Source organism: Salvelinus sp. IW2-2015, linkage group LG25, assembly GCF_002910315.2.
Source record: "Salvelinus sp. IW2-2015 linkage group LG25, ASM291031v2, whole genome shotgun sequence".
NCBI classification, from domain to species: domain Eukaryota; kingdom Metazoa; phylum Chordata; class Actinopteri; order Salmoniformes; family Salmonidae; genus Salvelinus; species Salvelinus sp. IW2-2015.
The window spans coordinates 9,349,249-9,376,812 of record NC_036865.1 but is presented as its reverse complement, the minus strand read 5'-3'; the positions used below and the strand labels follow the sequence as shown (position 1 = coordinate 9,376,812).

General features: G+C 45.7%; 1 protein-coding gene and 1 non-coding gene across 5 annotated transcripts in view; both read left to right on the top strand.

Annotated features, from left to right (window-relative positions):
- tjap1 (tight junction associated protein 1 (peripheral)) overlaps positions 1-27,295 on the top strand; it is a 73,702-nt gene extending 46,407 nt beyond the window's left edge. For 3 of the 4 annotated variants that reach the window (XM_070434887.1, XM_023970539.1, XM_070434886.1), the window contains 7 exons: positions 2,685-2,877; positions 5,408-5,436; positions 10,245-10,406; positions 14,445-14,511; positions 19,520-19,627; positions 19,886-19,969; positions 25,224-27,295. In XM_070434887.1, the coding sequence (XP_070290988.1) occupies positions 2,719-2,877; positions 5,408-5,436; positions 10,245-10,406; positions 14,445-14,511; positions 19,520-19,627; positions 19,886-19,969; positions 25,224-26,714 (2,100 nt within the window). In that variant the 5' untranslated portion in view covers positions 2,685-2,718 and the 3' untranslated portion in view covers positions 26,715-27,295. Of the gene's footprint in view, positions 1-2,684; positions 2,878-5,407; positions 5,437-10,244; positions 10,407-14,444; positions 14,512-16,176; positions 16,797-19,519; positions 19,628-19,885; positions 19,970-25,223 lie in introns of those variants that run through there. The other variant, XM_023970538.2, reaches the window with a different exon arrangement.
- trnav-uac (transfer RNA valine (anticodon UAC)) lies at positions 12,880-12,956 on the top strand. Its single transcript has one exon. It is a non-coding gene; the product is annotated as a tRNA-Val (tRNA).
- Positions 27,296-27,564: the final 269 nt, after the last annotated feature.

Here is a 27,564-nt window from a genome sequence, read left to right as displayed (position 1 = left end):
TTTGAATGAAGGGAATCTTTGAACCAAGCCAGAGGTGGTTAGACCTTCCTTTATTCCATAATAATGTTTTCCTAATCATTCAGATTTCTCAGAATGCTCTCCTCAGGGATACATAGCTGATGGGACTCCCTAAAAACACACRTCTTCAAACCCTTTTCCAAACCTTATCATAATTCTTCTAACCTGCTATGTTATTTTTCCTAACCTTCTGTGTAAATTCTCCTAACCTGCCATGAAGAAGTCACTTCTGGTCTTAGCTGTATCGAAGTGGCATGTTCTTAGGGTATCTCTAGTGCTGATCTTCAATCTGGTTTATTGTATCTGAACCTCTTAACTTCTCGTTTGCGTCCCACCGGCCAATAGCCAGGGAAAATACAGCGTGCCATATTCAAATAACATGATATAAAAATCAAACTTTCTTTAAATCACACATGTAAGATACCAAATTTAAAGCTACACTCGTTGTGAATCCAGCCAACATGTCAGATTTCAAAAAGGCTGTTCGGCGATAGCATAAGATGCTATTATCTGATGATAGCACAACAGTAAACAAAGAGAGTAGCATAATTTAACACTGCAAGCACGACACAAAACGCAGAAATAAAATATAAATCATGCCTTTGACGAAATTATTTTGTTGGCACTCCAATATGTCCCATAAACATCACAAATGGTCCTTTTGTTCGATTTAATTCCGTGGATATATATCCAAAATGTCAATTTATTTGGACCGTTTCATCCAGAAAAACACAGCTTCCAACTTTCGCCAAGTCACTACAAAATATATCAAAAGTTACATGTAAACTTTACCAAAACATTTCAAACTACTTTTGTAATACAACGTTAGGTATTTTTAAACGTTAATAATTGATCAATTTGAAGTGTTTGGCTGTGATCTGTGTTCAATACAAAAAGAAAACAAACTGACGCAACTTTTTTCGTAACGTGACTCTCTCAAAAAATTTACTTCATGTGACCGTCATTTATGATAGCCCTACTTCACTACACAAAGGAATAACCTCAACCGATTTCCAAGGACTGGTGACATCCAGTGGAAGCGGTAGCAACTGCAAGCAAGTCTATTAGAAATCTGGTGTCTCTAAGAAAACTCATTGTCAAGACAGTGACATCAAAAAAATACATTCTGCATGGTTTGTCCTCAGGGTTTTGCTTGCTACATAAGTTTGGTTATTCTCACAGACATGATTCAAACAGTTTTAGAAACTTCAGTGTTTTCTATCCAAATCTACTAATAATATGCATATCTTATATTCTGGGGATGAGTAGCAAGCAGTTGAATTTTGGCATGCTATTTTTCCGAAAGTAAAAATGCTGCCCCCTGCCCTCAAGAAGTTAAGAGGATTTCTATAGCTTAAGTTGTCGGCATACTTTCAGTTCGGCTGGCGGGTATGTGTTCGCATACTCCCTTAAAAGACCTTCGCTAGAAAAACCGCGGCAATAGTACTGTTTGTCCATTTTTGAGATGCCGTAGCCAGTATACACTTCCTCAAGATAACTCAAATCTTTCATTTACTTTTCACGTTTTTTGCCAAGGAGATCTGTCGCGCTATATTACATCCAGCTAAGATGTTTGCTGCACTTAATTGAAGAATCCCTAATGTTGACTGATGAAGGGGCGTAGACTTTGGCTACCGACTTCAGCTTGCCTCTAAAAAATGTGTGCACGGACAACTGGGGAAAAAACCTTGCCAAAGACCAAAATGTCATGATATATGCACAAACTCTTCAGAACTGTTTCGGCTGGAAAGCATACGGATGCATTTACAGTGCAATGAGTGCATCAGACTGCGGCATAAGTAACATGTATAATGGATATAGAGAGACCTACGGTACCCATCTCTGTGCAGGAAGGATAGACGGCTCTCTGGTGTTTCTCCACTCCCTGTGGCAATTGGATCCACAGGGCTACAAAGTGACTCAGCAAAAGCCAAGTCATCAATCAGAATAGATATAGTGACAGGCTCTTCTCCTGTTCAGCTTCTTAGTCATTTACGGCCACTAGTGTGTGTGGGTGTGCCTGTGTTCCTAAAAGTGCCTTCCGGAGCATCAGTGTGTGTGTGTGGTCCATGGTTTCGATTTTGGTGGGGGGTGTGGCTTCTTTTCCTAAAGAATGTGCCTAGTTTTTACATTCTAAACTTAGCCCACAATGCTTCCAGTCAGTGGACTGTAGTTTAAGAGTTTCTCTATTGGAAACACACTTCTGCTTGTAATCAATTGTAGGCTTGAGGGCATGCTCAGATTTTCCTCTCTCATTCTATTCCACATACACGTATGCACACACATACTCTGCAGGCAGAATTCTGAGAGCAGATATTTAAAATAAAACAAACTCCATCACGACACATGAATTGTGTTTGATGTTTATTTGAAGTGGCATCCCATACCCCTCCCTCCACTCTCCACTACAGACAGTTTGCACCAGGCAGCCGTTTCTTTTACTGCCCACTGCTACTGCTCTCATCAAAGCCTATTGATTCAAACCACTTTTTTGTTGCAGCCGCTTTAGGAGAGAGGGAGAGTGGAGAGAGAGCCAGGGAGAGAGTATGCATGGTCGGAAGGGAGGGAGGGGAACTGGACACAGACCTTTACAGCTGGCTTTTTGCACAGGGCAGGGCTCAGGGCTGGTGGCGCTTCTACCACATCTAATGCTTGTCTCCTGGCAGGAATAACTGACCGGACAGACGCTGAGCACCAAGGATGACGAGCGCTACCCCGGCCAGGAAGCCGTACCGCAAGGCTCCGCCTCAGCACCGCGAGTCGCGCAACAGCTTGCCCTCGTTCCTAGAGGACCTTAGTGGGAGCACGCCGCCTGCGCCTGCCAACACCGCTGGCCCCAACCCTCCTGACCCCTGCCAGGTAATTCGCATTCCAAACCATACTCCAGGTTTTCAGCGAACACGGTTCACAGACCCCTACCTGAAATGCCCAGTTAGTCCTGAGGGCCGCAATATATTTTCCTCCTCCTGGTCTCTGCTCTCGGACAGTGAGCTGGACGTCTCCAGCCTGTCCAGCCTGGATCTTACCGTCCTGCCCCCACCCCAAATCTTCAGCCATAGAGGCATCAAAGTGGGCGTCACAGCCAACCAGGCAGCCAGGGACTTGCAGGGGATGAGACGTTTCTTGAGCCGCAGTGAGGGCCTACTCGCTCTCTCTGGAGACGAAGACCTCCGCTCAGATGACTCCCAGCGAGGTGGCTACTCTACCTCTCCAGCCCAGTCTAGTCGCAGCCTGGAGCGCTCGCTGGTCTTCAAGGACAATGCAGACATCCTGGTTCCCAGAGGAGGTCAGCACCACCAGCAGACTTCCTTCCAGGGACTAGCCCTCCCTCCTAAGGGGATCCTAAAGCAGCCCAACCAGCTGGGCGTCCACTTCTCAGACCTCAGGAAGTCCAAGTCTGCCGAGATGCTTGGCCAGAGCCGAGGCCGTGGCCGGAAGCCCCAGAGGAGGTCTCTGGCCAAGACCACCTCAACCAGACAGATAATCCCATCCTCCACCTCGCAAAGCTCAGCAACCTCAGAAAGAATGATCCAATTCCTAGAAAATAAGCTGAAGTTCTCCAACTTCCTGGATGATGTTACCACCAGGGTCATCAGCCCTGCCAGAATGCAAATACTGGGTGGAAAACAGCAAGAGGACACAAGACCGGTTAAGGGAAACCAGCCTCAGCACCAGGCACAAAATTCTCCCTTGACTCCCGAAGCGAAGAAGAAGCGAGGAACCGAGAGGAAGTCTGCAATGAGCCGGCCGTGGGACGAGTGGTCCTCGGCGCTGGACAGGGACAGGCCTTCCAGGAAGGAAAAAGGTCGACCAACGACCTGGCATCCCCCCCCGAAGGACATCCCTAACCAGAATGCAGAGAAGCGTAGGGCAGACCCCCTCAGGACAGGCCCCCTTAGGGAGGGAGCGAGGCCCAAAGCTGAGGGGCCCATCTACAGCCGTGTGGGGGGTGGCGGGGACTCCAGCTCTCGACGCTGCAGTGAGACTGATTGCGAGGATAAGAGTCGGCAGAGAGACCACCAGCAAAAACGGCACCAGTCCTTTCAGCTGGACACCAGAACACAGCACAAGGACACTATGGATAAACCCACAACTAAATACGTGCCCCAGCCTCCTCACTCTGAAACAGTATCACAACACCTCTCTTTTTCTATTTTATCACAGGTCAAGGTATGTGAGGAGAAGTTCTTTCTTCCCCCCCTCCATTGTTGTACGCCTTCCAGAAAAATAATTGGAAGCCTTCTCAACAAATGTGTTTTGTGTCGAGCGGATTCAACATGCGAGTTGCTTAGCTACAACTCTCGTCATATTATAAATTGAAATTACATTCGCCAATAACTGAAGGTAAGTCATTTCCCTAGATGGCTCGAGAGTAGAAACGTACTGTACAAACAATCAAGTGGTATTCACTAGCCAGCTTTCTAGTCCAATCCAAACTGAAAAGGTCAGTGTTGTGCAGCTGTCATGTTAGTTCATCCTTTTTTAAGCTTATAGATATTTTTATTTCAATGCACTGCATTCTGTTATAGTGCTACACTGAGTGTACAAAACATTAAGAACACCTTCCAAATATTGAGTTCTCCAGGCTTAAAAAAACCTTTTAACCTGTCTCCTCCACTTCATCTACACGGATTAGAAGTGGAATTAACAAGTGACATCAATAAGGGATCATAGCTTTCAGCTGGATTCACCTGGTCAGTGGAAAGATCATGACAGTGTTTTGTACACTCGGTGTATAGCCGTTGTTGAGACTTGGCCATTATGTTGTAAAGATATTCTTGATTTAATACTGTGCAATTATTCTACAGAGAAGAGAATACAATATTCATAAATGTGGTGCTGATAACTAGCCACTTAAGTGCAGTAGATGCGCAGGCTGCTCTTCTGTGTAAACTGAAGGCTTTCTTTCGTTTGCAGAATGACAGGGGCTGTCAAATTGATTTCATAGCTCCGTGAGGCGCGTACGTATTGGCCTGTTCAACTAAGAGACATCATGTAAAATTCTGCCCTGGCTGCTTATCTCTGTAACCCTTTGGCTTCAACAGAAATGTGGCTAACACTGAAAACTACCAAGGAATCTGAATTCTGTGCGGCGCGAAATTGGTTAATATAAATGTGAAATCTTTTTTGTACAATTTCTGCTTAGTTCAGTCCTTGAAAGCTGGTGAGTGTTTTTGAAATGTGTATTGTTGTCACGGAGTGCATCTCCAATGTTTCCCAGGTCTGTTCACTGTCTGTCTAGCTCAATGCCTCAAGGTTGTAGATGGAGAGCCTTTTTAAAAGAAATGACTAATTACAGCCAGAATTGATTGTTGGTCCAGCAAAATGTCTGTTTTGTTGCAAACATATCTACAATGGCCAAACTAATAGGATGTTTATGTTGTTGCAGGACTCCTTATCAGATGCAGACAGGATCAAGTAAGTCATTATTTTATAATCTCCTTATGGTTTGACAAATATGTGCTGTGTTTTCTGTGAGAAATGCTTCAGCCACAGGATTGAAAATACTAAATTTGACTTACAGTTTAAACAAACAGAAAACAGTGAATCTCAGCATGACTTCTTTGGGTTTCTGTGTCTATTTGCCTGCCTCACTTTGAGCCCAGTTTTGACACCTTAGTGTGTACTGTATAGATCAGTCTACTGTGTGGGAAGCTGTAGCCCCGGGTGGCGCGACCTGAATGGCACTGGGTAGATGGACTGCTTATAGGAGATGGCCAGGTTGGCACCAAGCCACAGCCAGCCCTACCCAGGAGCCCCAGCTGCTCCCGTCTAGACACTTCCTGGGGAGAGGGAGGCCGCACGCAGACGCCCAGCTTCTGCGTCAGTAACACTGAGTGGAGGGAGGGTTCATAGAGACATGGCTGATTCCAGATGGTGCTATGATGACAAGGCCCTGTGGTGGGAAGGGTGCTGCGCAGGTGGGCGAGAGTGGAAGAGGAGCAGGTTGCTGTTAGCACCAACATCCGTCACCCACACCCCCCTGCCTCCTACTTCTCCCACCCCAGCCTGGGCTCAAAGTGAATCTATGTAATCAGTGGCGTCTCCCTGCTGGAACCCCCCCCCCCCAGCTGTGAAAACTCCACACAGCTAATGATGAGAGAAAGCAGCTCTGAGTATGTGGGGGAGTCCATTACCACCAGCCGTGCAGGATTGACCACTAGTACAGAGACGGAACACTAGTTGTAATTACAGCTCAAACTTTCACCTCCATCAGTCCTGCTGTCCTCCTCCGCTGCACTTCCTCTTCCAAAATAATCCCTATAGTCAGCTAATTACCTCCAAATCTATCAATTGCGTGTGTGACACTGCATGTTTGATGTGTCATTTTAGCCTCTCGCAGTAAAGTCTAGCCCAGCGCTGTCTCTGGTGCACTACAGTGAAGTGGCCTTTGGTGTCAGTGAACGAGATGTAAAGGGTAAATATAGTCAGGCTACTATCCACATGTATGGCCATCATCAGGCAGCAATGCTTAATGAATTGCCGCTGACGTAGCTGCTGTTGGATRCCCCCCCCCCCCCCTTCTCTTCCCTGTGGTGGTAAATGCTGATAAGCTGCTTTGTGGCACACAAGCGATGTCACTGATTGGCCTAGATGCCCCTGCGCTGGTGTGGGATGTTGAATGATTCTGTGTCTAACTGAATACAACTGGACCTGAGCTGAGTGCCACTGTTAATCATTACCGCCCAGTCAGCCACTCTTGCCCTAGAGTTACTCAAGGCACCAAGTCTCCACAGAGGCCAGAGCTGAGTCTTTCTCCCCAGCGGTAGTGGAGTTTTGTCATGCTGTTCTATAGAATGTTGGCTGTTTGTCTACTGCGTATGCTGCAGAGGACTGTTTCTCAGATGAATGGGATTCCCAATACATCGATTGACAGACAGACCTTCCTCCTCTCTCCCTCCCGTTGTTTCCACCATACTCTTCTGAATGGGAAAAGGTCCGAAAAGTCAAACTAAAGTCACAATAGTTTTTTGTCAGAAATGGTTTCCCATTCTCCACTATACCTTGCTGTGCCTCACTGAGTTTTAAACAGCCTCAACCAAACATGCTCAACCATGCTCGTTGTGTTTTAGCATATTTTTTTTTTGTTTACCTCTCTTCCTATGCCGTACCTCTCTTCCTATGCCGTGTCTGTCGGTATGTATGGCTGACTAGACATAACACACAAATGCATCCCTCCAGCCTTTATCTCCAGGCTTGTGACTACCATGGGATGGCCCCTATGAAAGACAGAGATGTCACACGATGTCAGGGCCACAGTGATAAGATGACTGACCATGTTGTTGCCATGAAGCCGTCAGGGAAATAGACATCAGAGGCCTAGGGAAGGCGGTCATTTTTAGTAGCAGTTTGCTCTTCTTCACCTCACTATGATGCGCAAACCTGCTTCTCTCACATCTRGAAGATCACAAGGACAAAGTCTAATGGGATGAAAAGCTGGATTCAGCCACGGGCCGATTTTCTTTTACAATTTTTTTTTTTGAACGGATGGTCAAGGGGCCTGGAACATAATTACAAATCATTTGTAGACTGCAAATTGAGCTCGAAGCCCAAACTGATATAATATTTGACCAAAACAATCATTTCAAACCTTGCTTACATATGGATACACTGAGTGTACAAAACATTAAGAACACCTGCTCTTTCCATGACAGACTATCCAGGTGAATCCAGGTGAAAGCTATGATCCCTTATTGATGTCACCTGTTAAATCCACTTCAATCAGTGTAGATGAAAGGGAGGAAACCGGTTAAAGATGGATTTTTAAGCATTGAGACATGGATTGTGAATGTGTGCCATTCAGATGGTGAATGGGCAAGACAAAATATTTAAGTGCCTTTGATCAAGGTATGGTAGTAGGTGCCAGGTGCACCAGTTTGTGTCAAACTGCAACACTGCTGGGTTTTTCCCATTCAACAGTTTTCCATGTGTATCAAGAATGGTCCACCACCCAAAGGACATCCAGCCAACTTGACACAGCTGAGGGAAGCATTGGACTCAACATGGGCCAGCATCCCTGTGGAACGCTTTCGATACCGAGGTCAAAAGGGCAACTCAATATTAGAAAGATGTTCTTAATGTTTTGTACACTCGGTGTATATCTCTCTTGTGTGTGGGAATACTTTTGGTGCTTTTAGTCTTATGTCCAAGAATTTAAAACAAGAAAGGAAAGAATGTAGTTAGTTAGAAAAGTTGGGACGGGCCGCTAGTTTGGAAACCCTGGTGTAATGCTTGTAAAACCCCTGAACCTCTAAGGATGTGTTTTACAAGTGAATTGAAAGACCGTTTCCCAATCCCAGTCTTTCAAAATACTTTCTGAAAGCTTGGGAATATCTATTTTCTCTTATCACAGTTATTTTTCCATTGCGCCTTAATTTACCACTCCTCCTCCTCCTGTTTGGCTCCCGGGGAGCATCTCGATGTGCAAGGCTGTTAGAGGTGTTTGTAACAGCCTAAAAAGTACCCTAACCGCAGTGCACTCAGGTTCTGGGTAGTCTGTAATTGCAAGACGTCTTTATGCTGTGACAAGCTCATTTTGKCTTTTGCTGTTGCACCGTAATGCTCAATCATCCAGGTTAGATCCAATGGTAGCCTCGCCTTGCTTTTATACACACTGTGCATTGGTTAGCAGCAGCAGCTCTGTGAAAGCGTGTATTCTACCGTATAATTAATGTACAATTTTCCTCACTGCTTACGTGTATTTACAGCATAGCAGAGTGGATAATGCTCCTTTTGCTGTTTTTCTTCTTCTTTTTTTAACGTAAGGCGTAAGCTTGGCTTCTTATACACACCCACTCTCCGTGATCTGAATAGGAGCTGAGCTCATGTTCCTCATGTCACAATCCACATCAACATATGTGTTGTTTGTGTATGCGCACACATACTTAGCTCAAGTAAACTTGTACAGGGTAGTACCCACAGACTGTGCCAAAAACCAAAACCAATCTGCCTTTTTACTCAAACCCGTGCCCTGAAAGAGCCAAAACAGAACAGAACCGTGCAGAAACAGTGAAATCCTGTGTGTAATTATAGAATAAAACATTGGCTGCCGCCCCACCAACCGTAACATACCATTAATTATTGATGTTCTCTTTTCTTGAGCCGCTCTGGTTTTGGTTGGCAAGTGTGTCTGCATGTGTAGGATACACGTGGGCATTTTCCTTCCTTCCCCTCTGGAGCTGTCGACTTAGTGAAGAGGACTAACCTGTTGCTCTGGAAGTTTGGACGGGAGCTTGTCGATTTTTAAAGATTTTGTGTCTGCCAGCTGTTAGGTGGGGAAAATGTCCCATTTGACTATTGCAGACACGGGGAAAACATAGCGGTGCGAAGGCTAATTTCATTCCACCCTGTCACACCCAATCACACCCTGTGACAGCGTAACGCACCTGGACGCTCTTGTTGTGGTCCCCTGTCTGCCCAATCAATTGCCTGGCTCTCACAACCTAATCTGAGCCCACTGGAAGTCTTACTTAAACATACGTCGGTGGACTGTAGTTAGGAGATTTTTTTGCTGCTAACTGCTGTCATGCAGCAGAGCGGTCCCCTAGGTATTGGGGTCTGTCTGAGCCAGTAGGACAGAGACCCTGAAAACAGTGGTTTTAATCGCAGTGTGCAGCCAGCAGTGAGTGAGTGGGTGGCTGGATGTGGCATAGTACGACACACGGTGTGGTGACAGGATTGTGGGTTGTGGCAGATGGCAGATGTGTCCTGTCCCATGGCAGCTGCTCCGTCCCCCCAGCATCCTAACAGCTGCTCCCATTAAACTCCACAGACACACCAAGACAAAGGCAGGCAGCCACCCCACACACACACACACACACACACACACGCACACACACACACACGAGTGCTGTGGACAACCATGCGTTCGCTCTCTCCCATACACACAGCGAAAAGACACACACTTTCTGTCATAAATATGCACTCACTCATATGCATGGACCTTTCTTTCACATATGCCAATTTTCCCTCATGTTGATCGTAGTTGTTAATTATGAATTTTCTCTATTCCCATTGACATTATTTTCAATAAACTGTGAATAAACTGTGTCCCTGAATTTTGGGTGAGTTCTGTGGCTGAAGCAAGTTCCCATGGCTCTCTGTTTGTCTTGTCAGTCTAGTCACTATGTGTGAATACAGTACTGTCTGTGAGTCATTCCACTGCACCTGGGCTGACTGCCCCCCCCCTCCACCTTCACCTCCCTACCACTCCCTCTCTCCTCCAGGATCCTGCAGCAGCAGAATGAAGACCTTCGCCGGCGGCTCTCCCACACCACCCACAAGATGGAGGCCATGGAGACGGAGTTTGAGACCAGCCGCCACTACATGCAGGGGGAGATGGGTCGCACGCGCGACGACCTGGAGAAGATGAGAGACAAGTTCCGCAGGTGACGAGTTTAACCTCCCTCATTTCCTGAGCCCATTATCAATGATATGGGAAGCACTCTTGCCACCTCGTGACACGGATAATATTTCACTCCGTTACACCGCACAACTCACTTCCTCTCCCAACCTCACTTTTTTCGGAAACCGAAAGATGAAATGAATACCTTCCCCTGCAATCCATTTTTAATGAATCTGATCAAAGCTGTTGAATTAATGAGAGCTTAGGCATCTGATTATGCAGCTAGTTGTTACTTTAATTTCTTCAACCTCTGGGCATGTTGGATCGTCTATTTGAGAGCGAGGCGGGGGGGGGGGGGTTAAGTTTCTGCCACATGGAAAAAATGTAGATGCCAGGAAGTCTATGCTGTTTTATCTATGATGTATCTATCTATATTTCAGAACGTTGTTCAATGGGAGGATGTTACCATAGGACTCTTCAGCGCCCGACCACACTTCCTCTGTCAGCCCTAGTTAGTGACAACGTCAGGCCTTCCTCTACAATACATGACCACCAGTCCTTTTTAGAGTTGGAACTCGGAGCCTGAATGTTGAGCCAGAACGACGTTTTAGTTGTTTATGTTCTTCGTTCTATACCACATTACGGGCACACAACCATGGTTCTTCTATCATTTGTCTTTCCTTCAATCTTTCCGGTGTTAAAGAACCTCTTGATTTAAAAGCGTCTCCTGCTTTCCCTGGCAATACACCTGCAAACCCGCCTCTCAGTTTTTGGTTAAGAAATCAATCTCTACACATCTGCTTGTCAATCAAGTTACTTCTGAAGTAAAAGGCAGGCCCAGTCCCATCTGTGTACAACTTTGTAGCTTGTTGAATAAAGATTTAAAATGTTCACAGTTTAGCGATAACTAAAAAGCTTATTAACGGAAGTTGGTCTTGAAAAGCCTGGAAAATGCGCGCTTTGATTCCTAAAAAAACTAACAATTTAAAATAGATTTGAGTATATATTTTTTTGCTCCTAATTTGTGAGTTTAAGTGCAGGTAAAGAGGCAAAAATGGTCGGTATGCATAATCCACCTTTTTAATGAGACAAACTCTCTCATTTTAATGAGATTGTAAAGCTTATGTTATTATGAAGTGTCATGGTAATGATCAATGCGTTTCCCGCCACCACACTGAGGAAACTAAAACTCCTCCAGAGGGAGGACGCAGGGCTGAAGCTGGTAAATGGGACTTGGCGGCAACACATTTTCCCATATCTGCTGTCGGGTGATAATGGTTGCCATTTTGTTTCTTAAGCATTTTAATCGTTAAATATGTTGCTTGCTTTTGAATTATTTTCTAATACATTTCCAATAGCTTTATATGTAAATGTACCATTTCATTTTTATCTCGCTGTCCACATGTATGTGGAGAAATAGATTTGCTCATTTACTGTTACGAATGCTTTGGCTCTGTGTTGCGGTAATGTGAAAATGCACATTTAAGTCAAGATTCCAGGGAAAACCACGTGGCTGCTCATTTCAAATCCCGTGTGTGTGTTGTGTGTGTCACATTCAAAAGCAATCATCCCAGTTTATCTCCAATCAAGAGGCATCTTCCTGTTTTTCGCTCTGAGCAACCAGTCACTTTCAATTATCCCTGCAGTGTTTCCATCAATAAGTCACAGAATGAGGCTACATGCCTATGTGGGATGCGATGGTCCATCTGCATTTCCGTACTAGATGATCACACATTCAAATGCAGCCTCAGCAAAGATGAGGGTTCAATTGGATTACCATCAGTTAACTAGTGTGCTCCACTCGTATGTCCTATCTGATTATCACCGGGCAGCACCGTTACACAGATGTTTTCAGAGATCAATCTCTGAAAAGGCTCTGGGAATGAAAAGCCAATTGTTGTAATTACGACTACAATTTTTTTATTTAGCTCTTTATTTAGTTTACCAGACCCATTAGCAGCATTCACATGTGACTCTGAGGGCTTCATTTGATTAAGTTACGGCTGCAGACTATTCAATCTGACTTCTTAGTGGAGTCATCAGGTGACTGTAATTGCTCTCCCCAATTTGAAGTCCATCAGCACATTAGTCAGATCAATGTCTAGCCTCTGAAACCCTGAAATGCAGCGGGAGTGTGAGCAAAAAGTATGGACTCAATACTGTAAGTCCGGATAAGAGCGTCTGCTGAATGACTTGAATGTCAAATGTAAATGGGTACCGCTGTGGTCTCGGTGGGAATCGGTGAGCTTTGCTCAAATGTTTTTTCAATTTTGATTAGGGAAAAAGACAGTGAAAGTCATTGGCGGTGATTTGCAGCGAAGCCTTTTTGATTAGAGAGGAATGCGACCGATGTGTCCAGAGGGTAATGAGAGATGCTGGTGTTATTGGGAAGGACAGCCCTTTGGGAAATATGTCTTAAAAAGCCAGAGGTTTTGTACTATGAATCCATTCGATACACATGAGTATCACCCTGGACACTACAATAGCTATTTAGTGTCATTGCATCAGGGTTGTAAGGTCCCGTGTGGCTCAGTTGGTAGAGCATGGCGCTTACAACGCCAGGGTTGTGGGTTCATTCCCCACGGGGGGACCAGGATGAATATGTATGAACTTTCCAATTTGTAAGTCGCTCTGGATAAGAGCGTCTGCTAAATGACTTAAATGTTAAATGTAATATAAGTAAGGTTACACCAGTGCGCGTGTCCATCTGCAATATTGTTCGATCAATGAATCAATCACGAGGCCAGTTGGCCCGGGGACAGCAGTTATTGTGACACGTTCACGTCTGCGTGGTCAAATGAGCACCCAGCATGGCTCATGGCAGAAAGAGGAAATGAAACTAGTAGGCTAGAGCCTGGCCCTGGTGCAGACCTGACTACCACGGAGAGGATCACAGGCTGATAGACTCTGGCCTTGTAATCCGCTCTCAGTGGAAAGGGTGACGGGCAGAGTGCTTTGTGAGCATCATTTGTGTGCTTCTTAGACTTCGATTGGATTTCAGGTGTTGGATTTTCAGACGACAGTCCTGCGTTCATACCCTCGGGTTTCTGTGAGATGGGGTTTGAACCCATACAAAGGCAATATTTGTTTGTTTTTTCGATTTTTTTCTCCAAACATCTGTTTCTTGTTTGTTTTTTTAAGTCTCAAAGGGAGTTGACTTGAGCATAGTTTATCATGATTCACGCCTACTGAAATCTTAAGGTGTGGCGTACTTTAGTGCCCTGAACTTCTGGACTACCACACCTCTTTACTGTTGCTCACCATTACACATTGTGAGCGTGACTGATGATGAAGGTGGTGCACAATCAGGAGTTCTATACAACAGGAACGTCAATACCTATTCAGTACATGACTGCAGGGCCCATCTCAAACATGTCCTGCAAAGCTATGTGGAAAATCAGTATGTTGCCATTTTAGCCCTTTTAAATTTTCTCCATAATTGCATTCCATGAAATACACAACCTCTCATTTTTTGGAGGAATTTATCTAGCCAATTTAGGAGGCAGTGGATAGTGGGAAAGTAATTGCTATTGGTCCTATTGAAATGGTTTTAATACAGTCCCCTCTCTCCCTTTTCCTCCCATCTCTCGTAATTTGTTCCGAATATCTAACCTGTTGAAAACCGGAGCGAGTAAAACTCTGATGGCTTCATTAAGTCTGAGAGGATTCATACCGCGCTGCTGTTGAGTAGCAATGGAAATAAAGTGAACTAAATGTGCATGGATGTGACTGCCAAGAGAACTGCATGCATACTTGTACTGCAGGATTTGCCCGTTTTCTGGTGCCTCATTGTGGAGATAATTCTGGTCTATATGGCAATCTGAATTATTCATTTGACAACCAGACAAGACGTACAAGAGAAGACAACCGTGTAATTTGAACTATGATGGGAGGCGATTGCACTGAAAAAGAAAAGGGTTGAGTTGTTATTTTACTGCAGTGCTACGTTCTGTACCAGTGGACTCTGTGTCTCAGTCTCTGCAGCATAACATCTGTGGGTTTCCAATACGTGTTCTATCTGGATGGGGCTCAGCTCTGTAGACACGGTACTATTAACTGAGACACATTCTGTCCTCCACAGACTGCAGAACAGCTACACCGCCTCCCAGAGGGCCAACCAGGACCTGGAGGAGAAGCTTCATTCCCTGGTAACCTTTCACCTCTCCCACCTGCCCTCTTTGCTTATCTATAGGTGTTCATTGGCCATAAATATTTCATGTTCTTCTGGTGACTACCTTTTTTAAAGGAAACATTTACACACAACTTAACCTGCACTCCATTTCCCAAAATACTGCTTTTCCTTTTGACCTTTCCCTGGTCAAAAGTATTGTAGATTTGCAAACACTACAATGTCCAAAGGTTTCTATGTCGAAGGAGTTTCCCAGCATGCCAGGTCAGTGGAGTTATTCTTTATTGGGAAAGAACCTTTCCTATACAGCGGTGTGTTTAAAAAAATACATAATTTAAGAGCACTCATTATGCCATTATCCAACACCTGTCAGCTAATTATGCCTCAGGGTCTCTTTTGGAAGGTTCTGTGGTGCAGAGTGCTGCAAGGGATTAGCACAGAATGATCTGGCCTTTCATTTGAAGTCAATTCTCTCGATCACCCATGTCTCTGCTAGCCCCTCTGGGAGATGGGAAGGTCCACAGCTCTGCTATTCCCCCAGGTAGCACGCCAGGCAAACGTGTGTCTGTGTGCGCGAGCTCACACACGCTCCCCAACCACACTAGGTGACAACCAGGGGTTTTATGTGCAAAGAGACTCTTTTCCCACAATGTCAAATCCCAGACTGTCCCTTTTTAAAACATAGGTTACTATGTATGATGCTGTACATTTATTGGATGATTATAATACGACTCATCAACCATACAACCTAACAACCACCAATCAGATATTGTGTGTCAGGACATCAAGTATGCATCTATGTTCTCTCTATGTATGCTGCTGTTTACACATGCGTGATGTTTGTTTGATTAGCCCGTCTCTGTGTGTGTATGTTGGTGGTATGTGTTTGCGTGTGCATACTGTGTCTATTCTTTCTAATCCAATCACGTTTAGTCAAAGAAAACATTCCCACTGGCCAAATATTAATTTCCCATAAATATGTAGATTGACTAATGTCGAAATAGTTCGCTGTGATCCTTTGCTGGTGGCTGTGGTACGATCCCCTGCCCTATGTGATAGCTGTGTGACAAAATCAAAGTTCAAGCTGCTCTGTTTTACACTGACAGGGAAATAAAGGATGTTGCTTGGTGTAGTGTGTAACTGCCAACTCTCCGCCTGGCAAGTGATCTGAGCACAACTACAAGCCACCCCCCTTGACTGCCCATTACCCACAGGCTAGCCCTCCCCAGACTGGATTCACACCACAGATGTACTGTGGAATTATCTACAAACATTCTACTGTCTAATTCTGACTTCAGTCCAGCCCTGTTAATTGTCATTGTAGAGGAGGTAGCTTTAGGAAAACAGACGATCGAGGACTGATGGGCCAGTTGGAGCTTTGTGTTTGGGCACAGGTGGTGTGTTGTGTGTGTGTGTGTGTGTGTGTGTGTGTGTGTGTGTGTGTGTGTGTGTGTGTGTGTGTGTGGCTGGCCCTGATGTGAGGTAATCTCTTTTAACTGGCCAGAGGATTACTCTGCCCAAAACATGCTCTGTCCCCACACTCACTCGGTCAAAGGTGGCCTTTAGCCAGGGGATGGGCAGTTGAAAGAGTATCGGTGTTTTGTGTTGCTGGCCTAAAATAATTTTGAATACTCGCATCTTAGCGTGAAACGGGGTTGAAGGGGAAAAGTTTGCGGTAATTGTTCCAATTACTGGTTGTTCTGATGCACAACGGAAAACAAAACTTTACGCGTTTTCACAGCATTTGACAGTTAGACATTTTTGTCGGTCACTGCTTAATTTAACCTGCACAATGGTTGCATTTGTACATTTTTGGATTCAATTATTAAATGAATTGCAAACCTTGAATCAAATTATCGCGTACTCGCCGCCATCCCTAGCACACAGCTTTCAAATCCTTCCTCATCCCTGTTGATTCCATTATTTTTGTGTTAAGCCTAAATTGATGCAATTTTCCCGGTTCTGTTGATTGTGTGACTTGGGAATAGGCCTATGGACCACTGTCTAACAGTCGAGGCTTAAATGACAGGCCTGTTTCAACCTATTCTGACGTGCTGCGTTAGAGGAGTTCGCAATCAGAAACCATATTAGCCGATGACGCACGGGAGATCTCGCCAAGTGTCCAAAAGAAGAGACCAAAATGTTCTGTGTTGTCTTTGTTCTCACCATCCGTCTCTTTTCTTTCCCCCCCCCCCTCTCTCTCTGTCTGTTTCTCTCATTCGCTCCCTCTCTCTCATGCTGCTGCTTCGTGACGGGCTGTCTCATCATCATCAGGCTGCTATCAGTCAAACCTGGGTCTACGCAGTTGCGTTATCATTTCTATTTCTCTCCCGTCTCCCTCCCTCCATCCTCCCCCTGAGCATTTATTGCAGTTGTCATGTTCATTACTGCTCTGCTTGTCGCCTCTGAACTAGGAAAGTCTCTCCATCCTCTTGTCTTGTCCTGGCAAACTGCTCTAGATGTCCTGCAGTCGATCATCCTGTCTGTGTAGCTCTGCTATGGTCCCTATGCATGGGGGTTGCGTTGGGCATGAGGGGCTGGGCGATATGTGTATCTCTGGGTGTGCCCAGTGATTGAAACTTTTAGTTTTCAAGTCCCCCACCTCTCTGTGCGCTTAGTGTACAAAACATTAGGAACTGTTTCCATGACATAGACTGACCAGGTGAAAGCTATGATCCCTTATTGATGTCACTTGTTAAATCCACTTCAATCAGTGTAGATGAAGGGAAGGAGACAGGTTAAAAAATGATTTTTAAGCCTTGAGACAATTGAGACATGGATTGCGTATGTGTGCCATGCAGAGGTCAAGACGAAAGACTTGTGCCTTGTTAACGGGGTAATGTAGTAGGTGCCAGGCACACCGGTGTGTCATAAACTGAAACGCTGATGGTTTTTTCACGCTCAACAGTTTCCCGTGTGTATCAAGAATGGTCCACTATCCAAAGGACATCCAGCCTACTTGACACAGCTGTGGGAAGCATTGGAGTCAACGTGGGCCAGCATCCCTGTTGATTAGCTTTCGACACATTGTAGAGTGCATGCCCCGACGAATTGAGGCTGTTCCGAGGGCAAAAGGTGGTGCAACTCAATATTAGGACGGTGTAGACTGTATATCCCCTTTACCATAGGCGTGTTACGCTCTGCAGCACAAGTGCTGTAGAAGAGATCACTATGGTGTTTTATGGATGTGGCATTGCCCAGTCAAACTGTCTCTCTGCATCACAATGGCTGGCTGGCTTATTTCTGTGTGCATTTTGTATTTCTCCTCCTAAGCCTCCTCAGTTTAGCATATATAAAGCGAATTGGTTAATTATTGACACGGCAGCCAGTGGAGCAGGAGATAGTCTGGGTCCCATTCTGTCTATACGTCTCTGAGTAACTCCCTTTCTCACTGATTCTCTATGGACAGAAGGATGACGGTTCCTCTTTTCTACCAGGTGTGATTTAGCGGTGGTGACCACACCCTCTCCCTCTGAGGATTGGATCTTGCTATTTTCATAGTCCAATCATGTTGCGCGATCGATCACGACCTCTAAAACAACTGGACAGAGCTGCTCAGTGCTGACTTCCGTGCAGGCTTCAGTTAACATCTAGCTCGTAAATGGACAATGTCAGATAGAAGATGCAGGGAGGACCACCCCCCCAGATTAAGACATTGTGCTTGGTGTGTTCACCAATAATGATGTTGATATTGTGTTAGCAGATGGTCAGAACAGCAGCCGTGGTCCAGGCCTCTCTCAGCTGTTCACAGGGTGACAGTGCAGATCCAAACCCCACGCAGTGGGCTCACTGGAGGCTCTAATGGGGGGGCGGGTAGCCTAGTGGTTTGAGCGTTGGGCCAGGAACTAAAAGTTTGCTCGATCGAATCTCCGTGCTGACGAGGTAAAAATCTGTCGTCCTGCCCCTGAACAAGGCAGTCTGTTCCCCGGTAGGCCGTCGTTGTAAATAAGACTTTGTTCTTAACTGACTTGCCTAGTTAAATAAAGGTTCAATTAAAAAATAACAAATAATGAGCCTGTGGTGAATATTAATGCACCGATCTGGGCCTGTGCTTGCTCGCTAACACACACACACACACACACACACACACACACACACACACACACACACACACACACACAGAGGAGTCACAGCATCTGGTTCCGCACGCACTATTAATTGGTCTGGAAGTTCTCCAGCTCAGCGGTTTAGGGATTGTTTTCTGCGAGAGAACGTACCGAAGCCCAGAGAAACTGTTTTTTTCCCCCTTCCCCTGTTAAAACTTGAGAAATATTGCACGTATAGTGTGAAGTCCCTACTGTAGCAATCCCAATTTGTTGGCTAAGTCATGGTTACTTAAAAAAACAGTCACCATAGCCAATCAGGACCACAAGCTATTCCTGTGGTACCCCTGGAATCCGAGACATCTTGTTATATTAGAAAATCCCTTTAATCCTGATTTATAGTGATGCATCAGATAATATTAGTGCTGAAGCTACAGAGTATTTGATCAATTGTTGCCTATTATGGATTTTTGCATAACCCATCTGTCCTGTTGTTAGTGTTACTCACATAGCTGGATGTTAACTGAAGCGATTCACTGGCTCTCTTAACGATACAACAGCGTGTCACCTGCCCAGCTGTTTGACTGCAGTTCTAGGTTATTGTATTCCCCAAACGTATGGCGTGAGTGCGAGAGGGAGTAACCGCATTATTAGGGTGACTCGGCACAGACTCAGACCCAGAGTCCTTTTTGAGCTCACACTTTGTCACTTCATAATGTGCCATCGATCGTTTTTTATGACATTTTCTGCGGCTGTACTTTTTTGGGGGGTTTTTCTCTCTCAACACACCGCTGAGCTGAGTGGCTAGCAACAGCCTTTGGAGGAGGTGACAGGCATTAGCTGTAATCAATAAGGAAATCCCTATGTGTGCTTACTTAAACATAGAGTCCTGCAGCTAGTGCTGGCTATGGTTATCCATCCGCCAGTGATGCATGGCGCTGCTTCTCTAATGTTATGCATCCCACCACCATTATCCGTCTGCAGCTCCGTAAGGTGGAGAGGGACAAGAAGACCACGGACCAGGAGATAGTGGAGCTCACCAACAAACTCCTGGACGCCAAGAACACCATCGACAAGCTGGAGGAGTTGAACGTGGGTGTTGTCACACTGTCCCTCTTTGAGTTATCTCATACCAGATATGAAGTTAGATGTATAGAACCACAGTGTGTGGGGGGGGGGTGTAAGATTGAGACCTTGAACAGATCAACCACAGTTCTGAGAATCAAAGTCCAAGTGCTTTGTGAGAAATGGACGTTTCCAGTATACCTCTAACATTTTGTCTTTTTTATCCTTTTCTCTCTCTATACCCCCGACCCTTTCACCCCTTTGTTCTATTCTTCTCCCTGACAGGAGCGCTATCGGCAAGATTGCAATTTGGCCGTGCAGCTTTTGAAGTGCAATAAGTCCCATTTCAGAAACCACAAGTTTGCAGATGTAAGTACAGCTCTGATCGTATGATGTGAATGATTACGTCTCATATATGCAACGCCTTTCACTTGTCATGGTGGCACTGTTAGATCTTTGTGTTTTGCCCTCCGCAGTGACACTCTTGGACATGGGAGAGAGAAAGAGTGGGAGAGAACGGTCGCCTGGGTGACTTGTCTGACCCTGGCGTCAGAAAGGACTAGGCAGAGAGAGAAACAAAGAGAGTAGAAAGAGGGAGAGGGTAAAAGAAAACAGAGTTTTGCCTGGCCGCTTTATCACAGCTCCTGGCCTTTGTGTGTTTTTTGAGTGTTGACCAATCAAACTCTATGAGGTGGACGATATACAGTACCAGAAATACCTTCTTAGTTTGGACCTGCCATTGACTTCAATGAAAAGTTGAAGCACCTCAGTCGCTGTTCTCACCTCTGGGTTCTGGCCCATAATGTGATCAGTGATGTCTCTCCACTAAATCAAGAGCCACTGAGTTCAACACTGGCTTCATCAGAGCTATTAAACCACAGACTGCTGGGTAATCAACACATCAGCTAACAACGGACTTGAAGTCAGTATGAATAAACAAATCCATCTCAATCAGTGTTGTGCTATGAATTTCTCTTAGATGAAGTTTTTCTCAGGTGTACAATCCATTAGATTCCTATTTCACTCCCTGAGACTCTTGAATAAATACATTTAGTATGAGCAGCTTCCCTTTTAGTGCCAAAGTCCAACACTACCTGTGCTCTAACAATCCAATCCCTTATTAAATGAGAGACAGTGTTTGGAGGTGCGGCTTAGTGACTTTAGGGTCTTTTCTCCAGTCCATTTGATGCACAGGGCTACCTGCCGGCTCGAACACCTTCAGTTAGGAATTAAGACAGCACTGTAGATGAATAAACTGATACTCTGGTCTCCGGAGGACTATTACTACCGATGCGCCAGCCAGGTTGTCGCCGCAGGGCCGTGACAGGCAGCCAGGAGCCAGGGCTATTTTTAGGAGAAGTATAATTCATCTGAGCAGAAATATATCTCCCAGTCCTGCCGTAATTCATTACAGGATGTGTGGCAGCCAGTATTACTGCTGGGGAACGTAACACCCTGCCTCAAACTGCAGATCTGTTCACACGCCTGATTTTATTCCCTTGTTTTGTGATCAGCTTATTTGTGCTTTGAGGGAACTATTTTATGCTCTCCTATATTTGTCATGTGTTAATTGAAAGAGTGAGTGTTTTGCTTACCTGGTGGTTCTATACCAAAGGTAACTTTAGTACTTAAACACACATTTCACATGATCTTTTTTAAACTGCTCAAGTAGTCAAAGGCATCCACGTTGTGCAGCCTGTTCAAACACTTGTTGATTTTATGGACTTCCCTTAGTGAGCCAGCAATTTCCCCCCCATGTTTTGTCTGAGCTTGCGAGACTGATTTTGTGTATTTATATGCCACATAGCAGATGCCCCCCACCCCCCCACATGCGACTTAAGGTACAATGAGTGCATACATTTGAAGCATCTTGGAATTTCAAATATCTTGGTGTTTCCAGCATCACCCTCTGACCAACTTAGCTACTTAGGACTTATAAGAAACTAGTGAGCAGAACTTGGTAGTTCTTGTACTGGGTCTACCGACTGAGATCTAAGTCTAATTGTTGCAGCAAACTCTTTTTCGCAAAACAAGTAAAGTGCCTTGGAAGACGAGGACGCATTTTCGAAAATCAAAGCATTAACCATTAGGGAACCTCCCCTTGACAGTCATCATCCATTAGGAGAGAATCAGAAAGGGGGAGAGGAAGCATGACACCAGCCGATAAAAGCACACCAAAGGGCAACATGGATAACCATGGTTACGGCGTCCTCCTGGGAAAAGATCCTGCAGAATGGACAAGGACAGGCAAGGAGACAGACAGGAGGGCAGACAGACAGCATTGAGTTATCCTGTGTCCAGATGCGCTGCTCCCTGGGAGGTGGTCTGAAACGAAGCTGTGTATACAAATCATCTTATCAGGCGGGCAGCAGCCATCTGTGGGAGATTTAATGAATTCTGAAGATTGCCTAAGGAAACAAGTCAATTATACAGCATTGCAGAAGTTGCCCAGCAGCCCAGTCCTGAGGCTACTCGCTAGAGTGGATTGGCTGTCTGTGAGCACCAATTCACACTGCWGCACATGTAATTGTTCTATGAGAAAGCTCAGCTTTTGTCTACCCAGGCATTATGCCATATATAGTATGCCCACTTTGCCTCAAACTGGCCCTCTATTGATGCGTTTATGCTAATTGATAACATTTTCAGCGCACAAGCAGTTAATACAAAAGCATGTAAAATGACCATGACTGTGGCCATCAATGGGCCCGTGTGGATTTACGTCACGGTGATTGCCTGCAGTGCCTGTAATAATACAGCCAGTGTTCTATAGGAAAGAATGGTCTCTAAAAAGGTCTCTAACTCACTGAATAATGTAACACTTTTTGCTACAGCTATTGCGTGTCTTTAGTTAAGGCTCTAAAACACAGTACCATGGACGTGATGCGTAGCTGCTTGTTAGCTCGTCATGACCAGTGATGTACAGTACCAGTCAAACGTTAGGAAACACCTACTCATTCCAGGGTTTTTCTTTATTTTTACTATTTTCTACATTGTAGAATAATAGTGAAGACAACAACTATGGAATCATGTAGTCACCAAAAAAGTGTTAAACAAATCAAAGCTGTCATCAAGGCGAAGGGTGGCTACTTTGAAGAATTTTAAATATATTTTGATTTGTTTTATCACTTTTTTGGTTACTATATGATTCCATATGTGTTATTTCATAGTTTTTATGTCTTCACTATTAATCTACAATGTAGAAATGAGTAAAAACAAAGAAAAACCCCAGAATGAGTAGGTGTTTCCTTACGTTTGACTGGTACTGTATATAAACCTTGGATTGCTGATGCTATGTATTGGCCAATGAGGCTTTGAAGCCACCGGTCGGCCATATTGTCACTCCCCAGAAGGAACAGCATAAGAATTAACGTAAATCAACAGTATTTCAATGAAATGTTTAAAGGACAAACGTATTTGTTGTTGTAGTGGAGACATTAACATTAGAACCTTTGGAAAAAGTATACTTTTAGGATAATCTTTTTTACATACAGTGCATTCTGAAAGTATTCAGACACCTTGACTTTTTCCACATTTTGTTACATTACAGCCTTATTAGAAAATTGATTAAATAAATTTAAAAAATCCTCATCAACCTACACACTATACCCAATAATGACAAAGTGAAAACAGGTTTTTAATTTTTGTGCACATTTATTACAAATAAAAAAACAGACCTTATTTACATAAGCATTCAGACCCTTTTCTATTAGACTTGAAATTGAGCTCAGGTGTATCCTGTTTCCATTGATCATCCTTGATGTTTCTACAACTTGATTGGAGTCCACCTGGTGGTAAATTCAATTGATTAGACATGATTTGGAAAGGTTCACCTTCCAACAGGAKAACAACACTAAGCACACAACCAAGACAATGCAGGAGTGGCTTCGGGACAAGTCTCTGAATGTTCTTGAGTGGCCCAGCCAGAGCCCGGACTTTAACCTGATCGAACATCTCTGGAGAGAACTGAAAATAACTGAAGTGATGCTCCCCATCAACAAAGTACTGAGTAAAGGGTCTGAAACTTAAGTAAATGTGACATCTAATTATTTATTTTTTATATAAACTTTTTTAGCTTTGTCATTTTGGGGAATTGTGTGTGAATTGATGAGGGGGAAAAACCAATTTCATCCATTTTAGAATAAGGCTGTAAGGTAACAAAATGTGGAAAAAGTAGAGGGGTCTGAATACTTCCCGAATGCACTGTATATGTTTAGCTCAAACTATAAAATTTGAAAGTATGCATTAATGTGTCTATTACAATAAACGTGGGAAAAACAAATGTAAACATTAATAAATGCATTTCTATACCTTCCAAAATGTTTTTTTTTTTTTTTTTTTTTTTTTTTACAAATGTGAGTGCCAAGATGGAGGCGCAGTGGCTTCAACACAGCGCTCCTTGTCAGTCATCTAGTGTATATACATCATTGGTTATGACCTGTAACTCTAGGCAGCCTGTTAGCTCTCTATACGTAATTGGCCCAGAGGTCAGGGGTATGTCATATAAAATTCAGGGGTCATCCTGGCAGCCCTGTGCTGTTTTATTGATCCGGCCCCGACCGGGTGACCAGAGGAAGTGAACGGGAGGAGGGCGGGCTGTCCGATCGTTGCTCACCAGGATCGTTAGGGCATCAGGCAGTGGGTGCTGTGGAATCACCTCTTCTCTCTGCCCATTTTCCACAAATCAATATCTCTGCCCTGCCTCTTCACACCCAGTATTASCGTGATAGAAGGGCCCTAGATGCCTGCCTTTTTTTTCCTTTACTCTCTCTACTCACTTTCTCTTTCTTTCTCGCCACCCTTCAGTTATCTCATTAGAGGTGAGAGATTTTTTTTTTTTTTTCATTCTTTCTGCTATTCATTTCCTGTGAATGGGGAGTCGGGGACAAGGAGACATTTGGTGGCCAGGGAAGAAAGGCAACAGGAGACAGTCTCCTTCACAGCGCTGATTGAGGTTGAGATAGTCCTCTCTGAAGGTAACCCACCAGATAGATCGTTCTCTTCCATTCACATATTCGGCATCAGACAGCCCAGTGTCATGTCTGATCTGGCTGCCATGTGTTAGTGTCACTCACTGCTTTTACACAGGGAGACTGATCCACTACAGGATCATAGCAGCTCTTTTATAAATAATCTGGAACTATTGACAATACTGACTCCACTCGTATGCTACTGAGATGTGCCGCTTTCTAATTTGGATCGGAGCACAAAGTCCCTGCATAGGAGGGATATGAGTGCTACGTTTTTGCTACTCGGTTATTAGGAAAAGTTTTAAGGCTTATTGCATTTGACATGAGGTTGTAAATACTCCCACTGTGAGTTCTTAGTGGCTTCACAGGCTGTTTTAAAAGCGCAAGTCGAGAAAGATTTGTCAGCCCTTGTGAGATGCAGGTTTTTAAAGTCGTTCCACTTAATGGAGGGAATTGGGAGATACTGCAGTTGGGAGTTGTTCTCATTATTTGTTACCATGTTTTTTATACAAGTTACGTCTGTAATATGTAGTACTTTAGTGTACCACAGGACTCTAGTTTAAAATAGCCTTCAACTTTTTGATTTTGACATGGTCTTTTTTGCCTGTCTGTGGAACATGTCACGTTTTTATGTTTGTGTCTCCTCTGTCTTCCAGCTGCCCTATGAGCTGCAGGACATGGTGAACAAGCACATGAAGGCCAGTCTGCCGGATAAGAGTTCCCAGGGGGCCCAGGGCCAGGACTCCGACACCATGAGCCTGACGCCTGCCGATGTGGTGCCCACCTCCGTCATCGCCCGTGTACTGGAGAAGCCTGAGCCTCTGGTGCTCAACTCTGCCCAGTCCAGCAGCAGCGCAGGCCGACCCCAGGCAGAGGATGTGTTTGTGCATGTGGACATGACGGGGCCCCAGGCCGAGGCAGGAAGAGGGGGTCGAGAGAATGGGGGTCCCCGCCACAGCAGCAGAGTCCCAGCCCAAAGCAACCAGGCACAAGAGCTCCTCCAGCAGAACGGAATGTGTCGGAGCCAGAGCAGCCTGTCAGCAGATGCCCAGCCAGGAGAGGAGGGTGGTGGGGCCTTTGAGAAGCTCAACCCCTACCCAGCCCCCCCTCCGCCCCATCCCCTCTACCCCGGCCGCAAGGTGATCGAGTTCTCCTCGGACGACAAGGTGAAGATCCCCAAGAACAGCCCCCTGCCCAACTGCACCTACGCAACGCGCCAGGCCATCTCCCTCAGCCTGGTGCAAAACGACGAGGAGAACGAGCGCCAGCGCACTGTGCCCAACAGCCCCGCTGTGTCGGACGGGGGCTGGCGCTCTGGGGCTTCCTCCTCCTCAGGGGGAGGGGGGCAGCGTGACCCCTGCCGCACACCTACTCAGCTGGACACAGGAGACCCCATTTCCAGTCAGTCCAGCCCCTTCAGCAGCCCCCCTCAGCCCCCCAGCGCCTTCGCCAGCTCAGGCAGCTCTGAGGAGGACCTGCTGGCCAACTGGCAGCGCATGTTTGTGGAGAAGATGGCACCATCCTCTGAGGGCACCCTGGTCAACCGCACTTCCTTCAGCAGCGAGACGGTCAAGGACCTGGAGAGGACCCGGACCAGCAAGCCAGGGGGCGGGGGATCCCACAGGGGGGCACTACGGGGAGCCTACTCGGACGGGGAGGAGGGGTCCTCCACTCGCAGCTGGACTGCTAGCCGAGAGTCCAGCCTGGACACTGACACCAGCAGCATGGCTGACCTCCGCACCAGGAGGGGGCATTACGGAGCAGACTTCTCTACAGAGGAGAGCGAGCAGCTGCTGATGGCCCTGGACAACGACCAAGACCACGCCAGTGGCGACACCGTGTCAACAGCCATCACTGTGGAGACCAGCCTGGCGGAGGCCAAGATGAATGAGTTTGTGGAAGAGACAGGGTCTGTAGGCAGCTCTGCAGAGGAGAGAGACATCCTGCCCCAGGACTTCCCTGTCATAGTACCCAGGGTCCTGGCAGGGCTAGAGGACTACACAGAGAACACCCCTCCCCTCCCCGGCAACTCCTCCACTACCACCCCCGGCCGACCCCTGAAAAGCCCAAAGAGGATGGGAGTCCACCACTTGCACCGCAAAGACAGCCTGACCCGGGCACAGGAGCATGGTAACCTGCTGGACTGAGACTAGGGGACTTTTTCCTCTCACTTCATATGTCGTCTGACAGACTAACTCTTCTCTGCTCTGTGGACTCTATCTTACCAGCAAGGAAGGATGATTCGAGTCGACCAACATACCTACGTGTTGGTCCTACCTTTGTCCGTGCTGCTGTCTCTCATGAGTTTCGTCAGGAAATATGCACATTCTCTAATAACCACATTCAAGAGCTGATTCTTTGGAGATCTGTGCAATGCCTGCCTGCCAGTTGAACGGCAAAGTTCATAGCGTTTCTTCTCTTGCCACTGTGAGCTGCAAACCCCTCCAGTAGCAGAACAAAGGGTCCTACAGAGGGTTAGTTTTTCTGTCTCAAACACTCCGAACTGTTGCCGGAGGAGAAGGGCGACTCCAGGATATAGCCATACCGTGTCATTTCCTGTGTGTAAACATCCAGCCAGTGTGTTTTCATGGAACAGCCCAGATGGAGCTACGATTCAGCTCATCATTTGAGATGATCGTTGATATGCAGGACTGGAAAACAGACAGTATGGATGGAGTCGTTGCCTTCTCCCTCCTTTGTTCTCTTTTGCTCTGAATCCCCCCCCCCCCCCCCCCATGTTATGTCATGCAGGCATCTGATAACATGTGAACTTTTCCTCCATCGATGAATGGGGGAGAGGATGAGCACTTGCAAGTGCATGCTGTTGTCTGGTGTGGATGGTGGCCCGGACCCCCACACAGACTCTCAGTGCCTATCCCTCTCTGTCTGAGGGGTTTGTAACCCCCCCAATGCCTAGAAAGGATCTGTTCTGATCCCCCTCTGAAGCTCCTGCAGTGTGCACTGGTTTGTTGAGCACCCACTCTTAAGGGCTCTCTT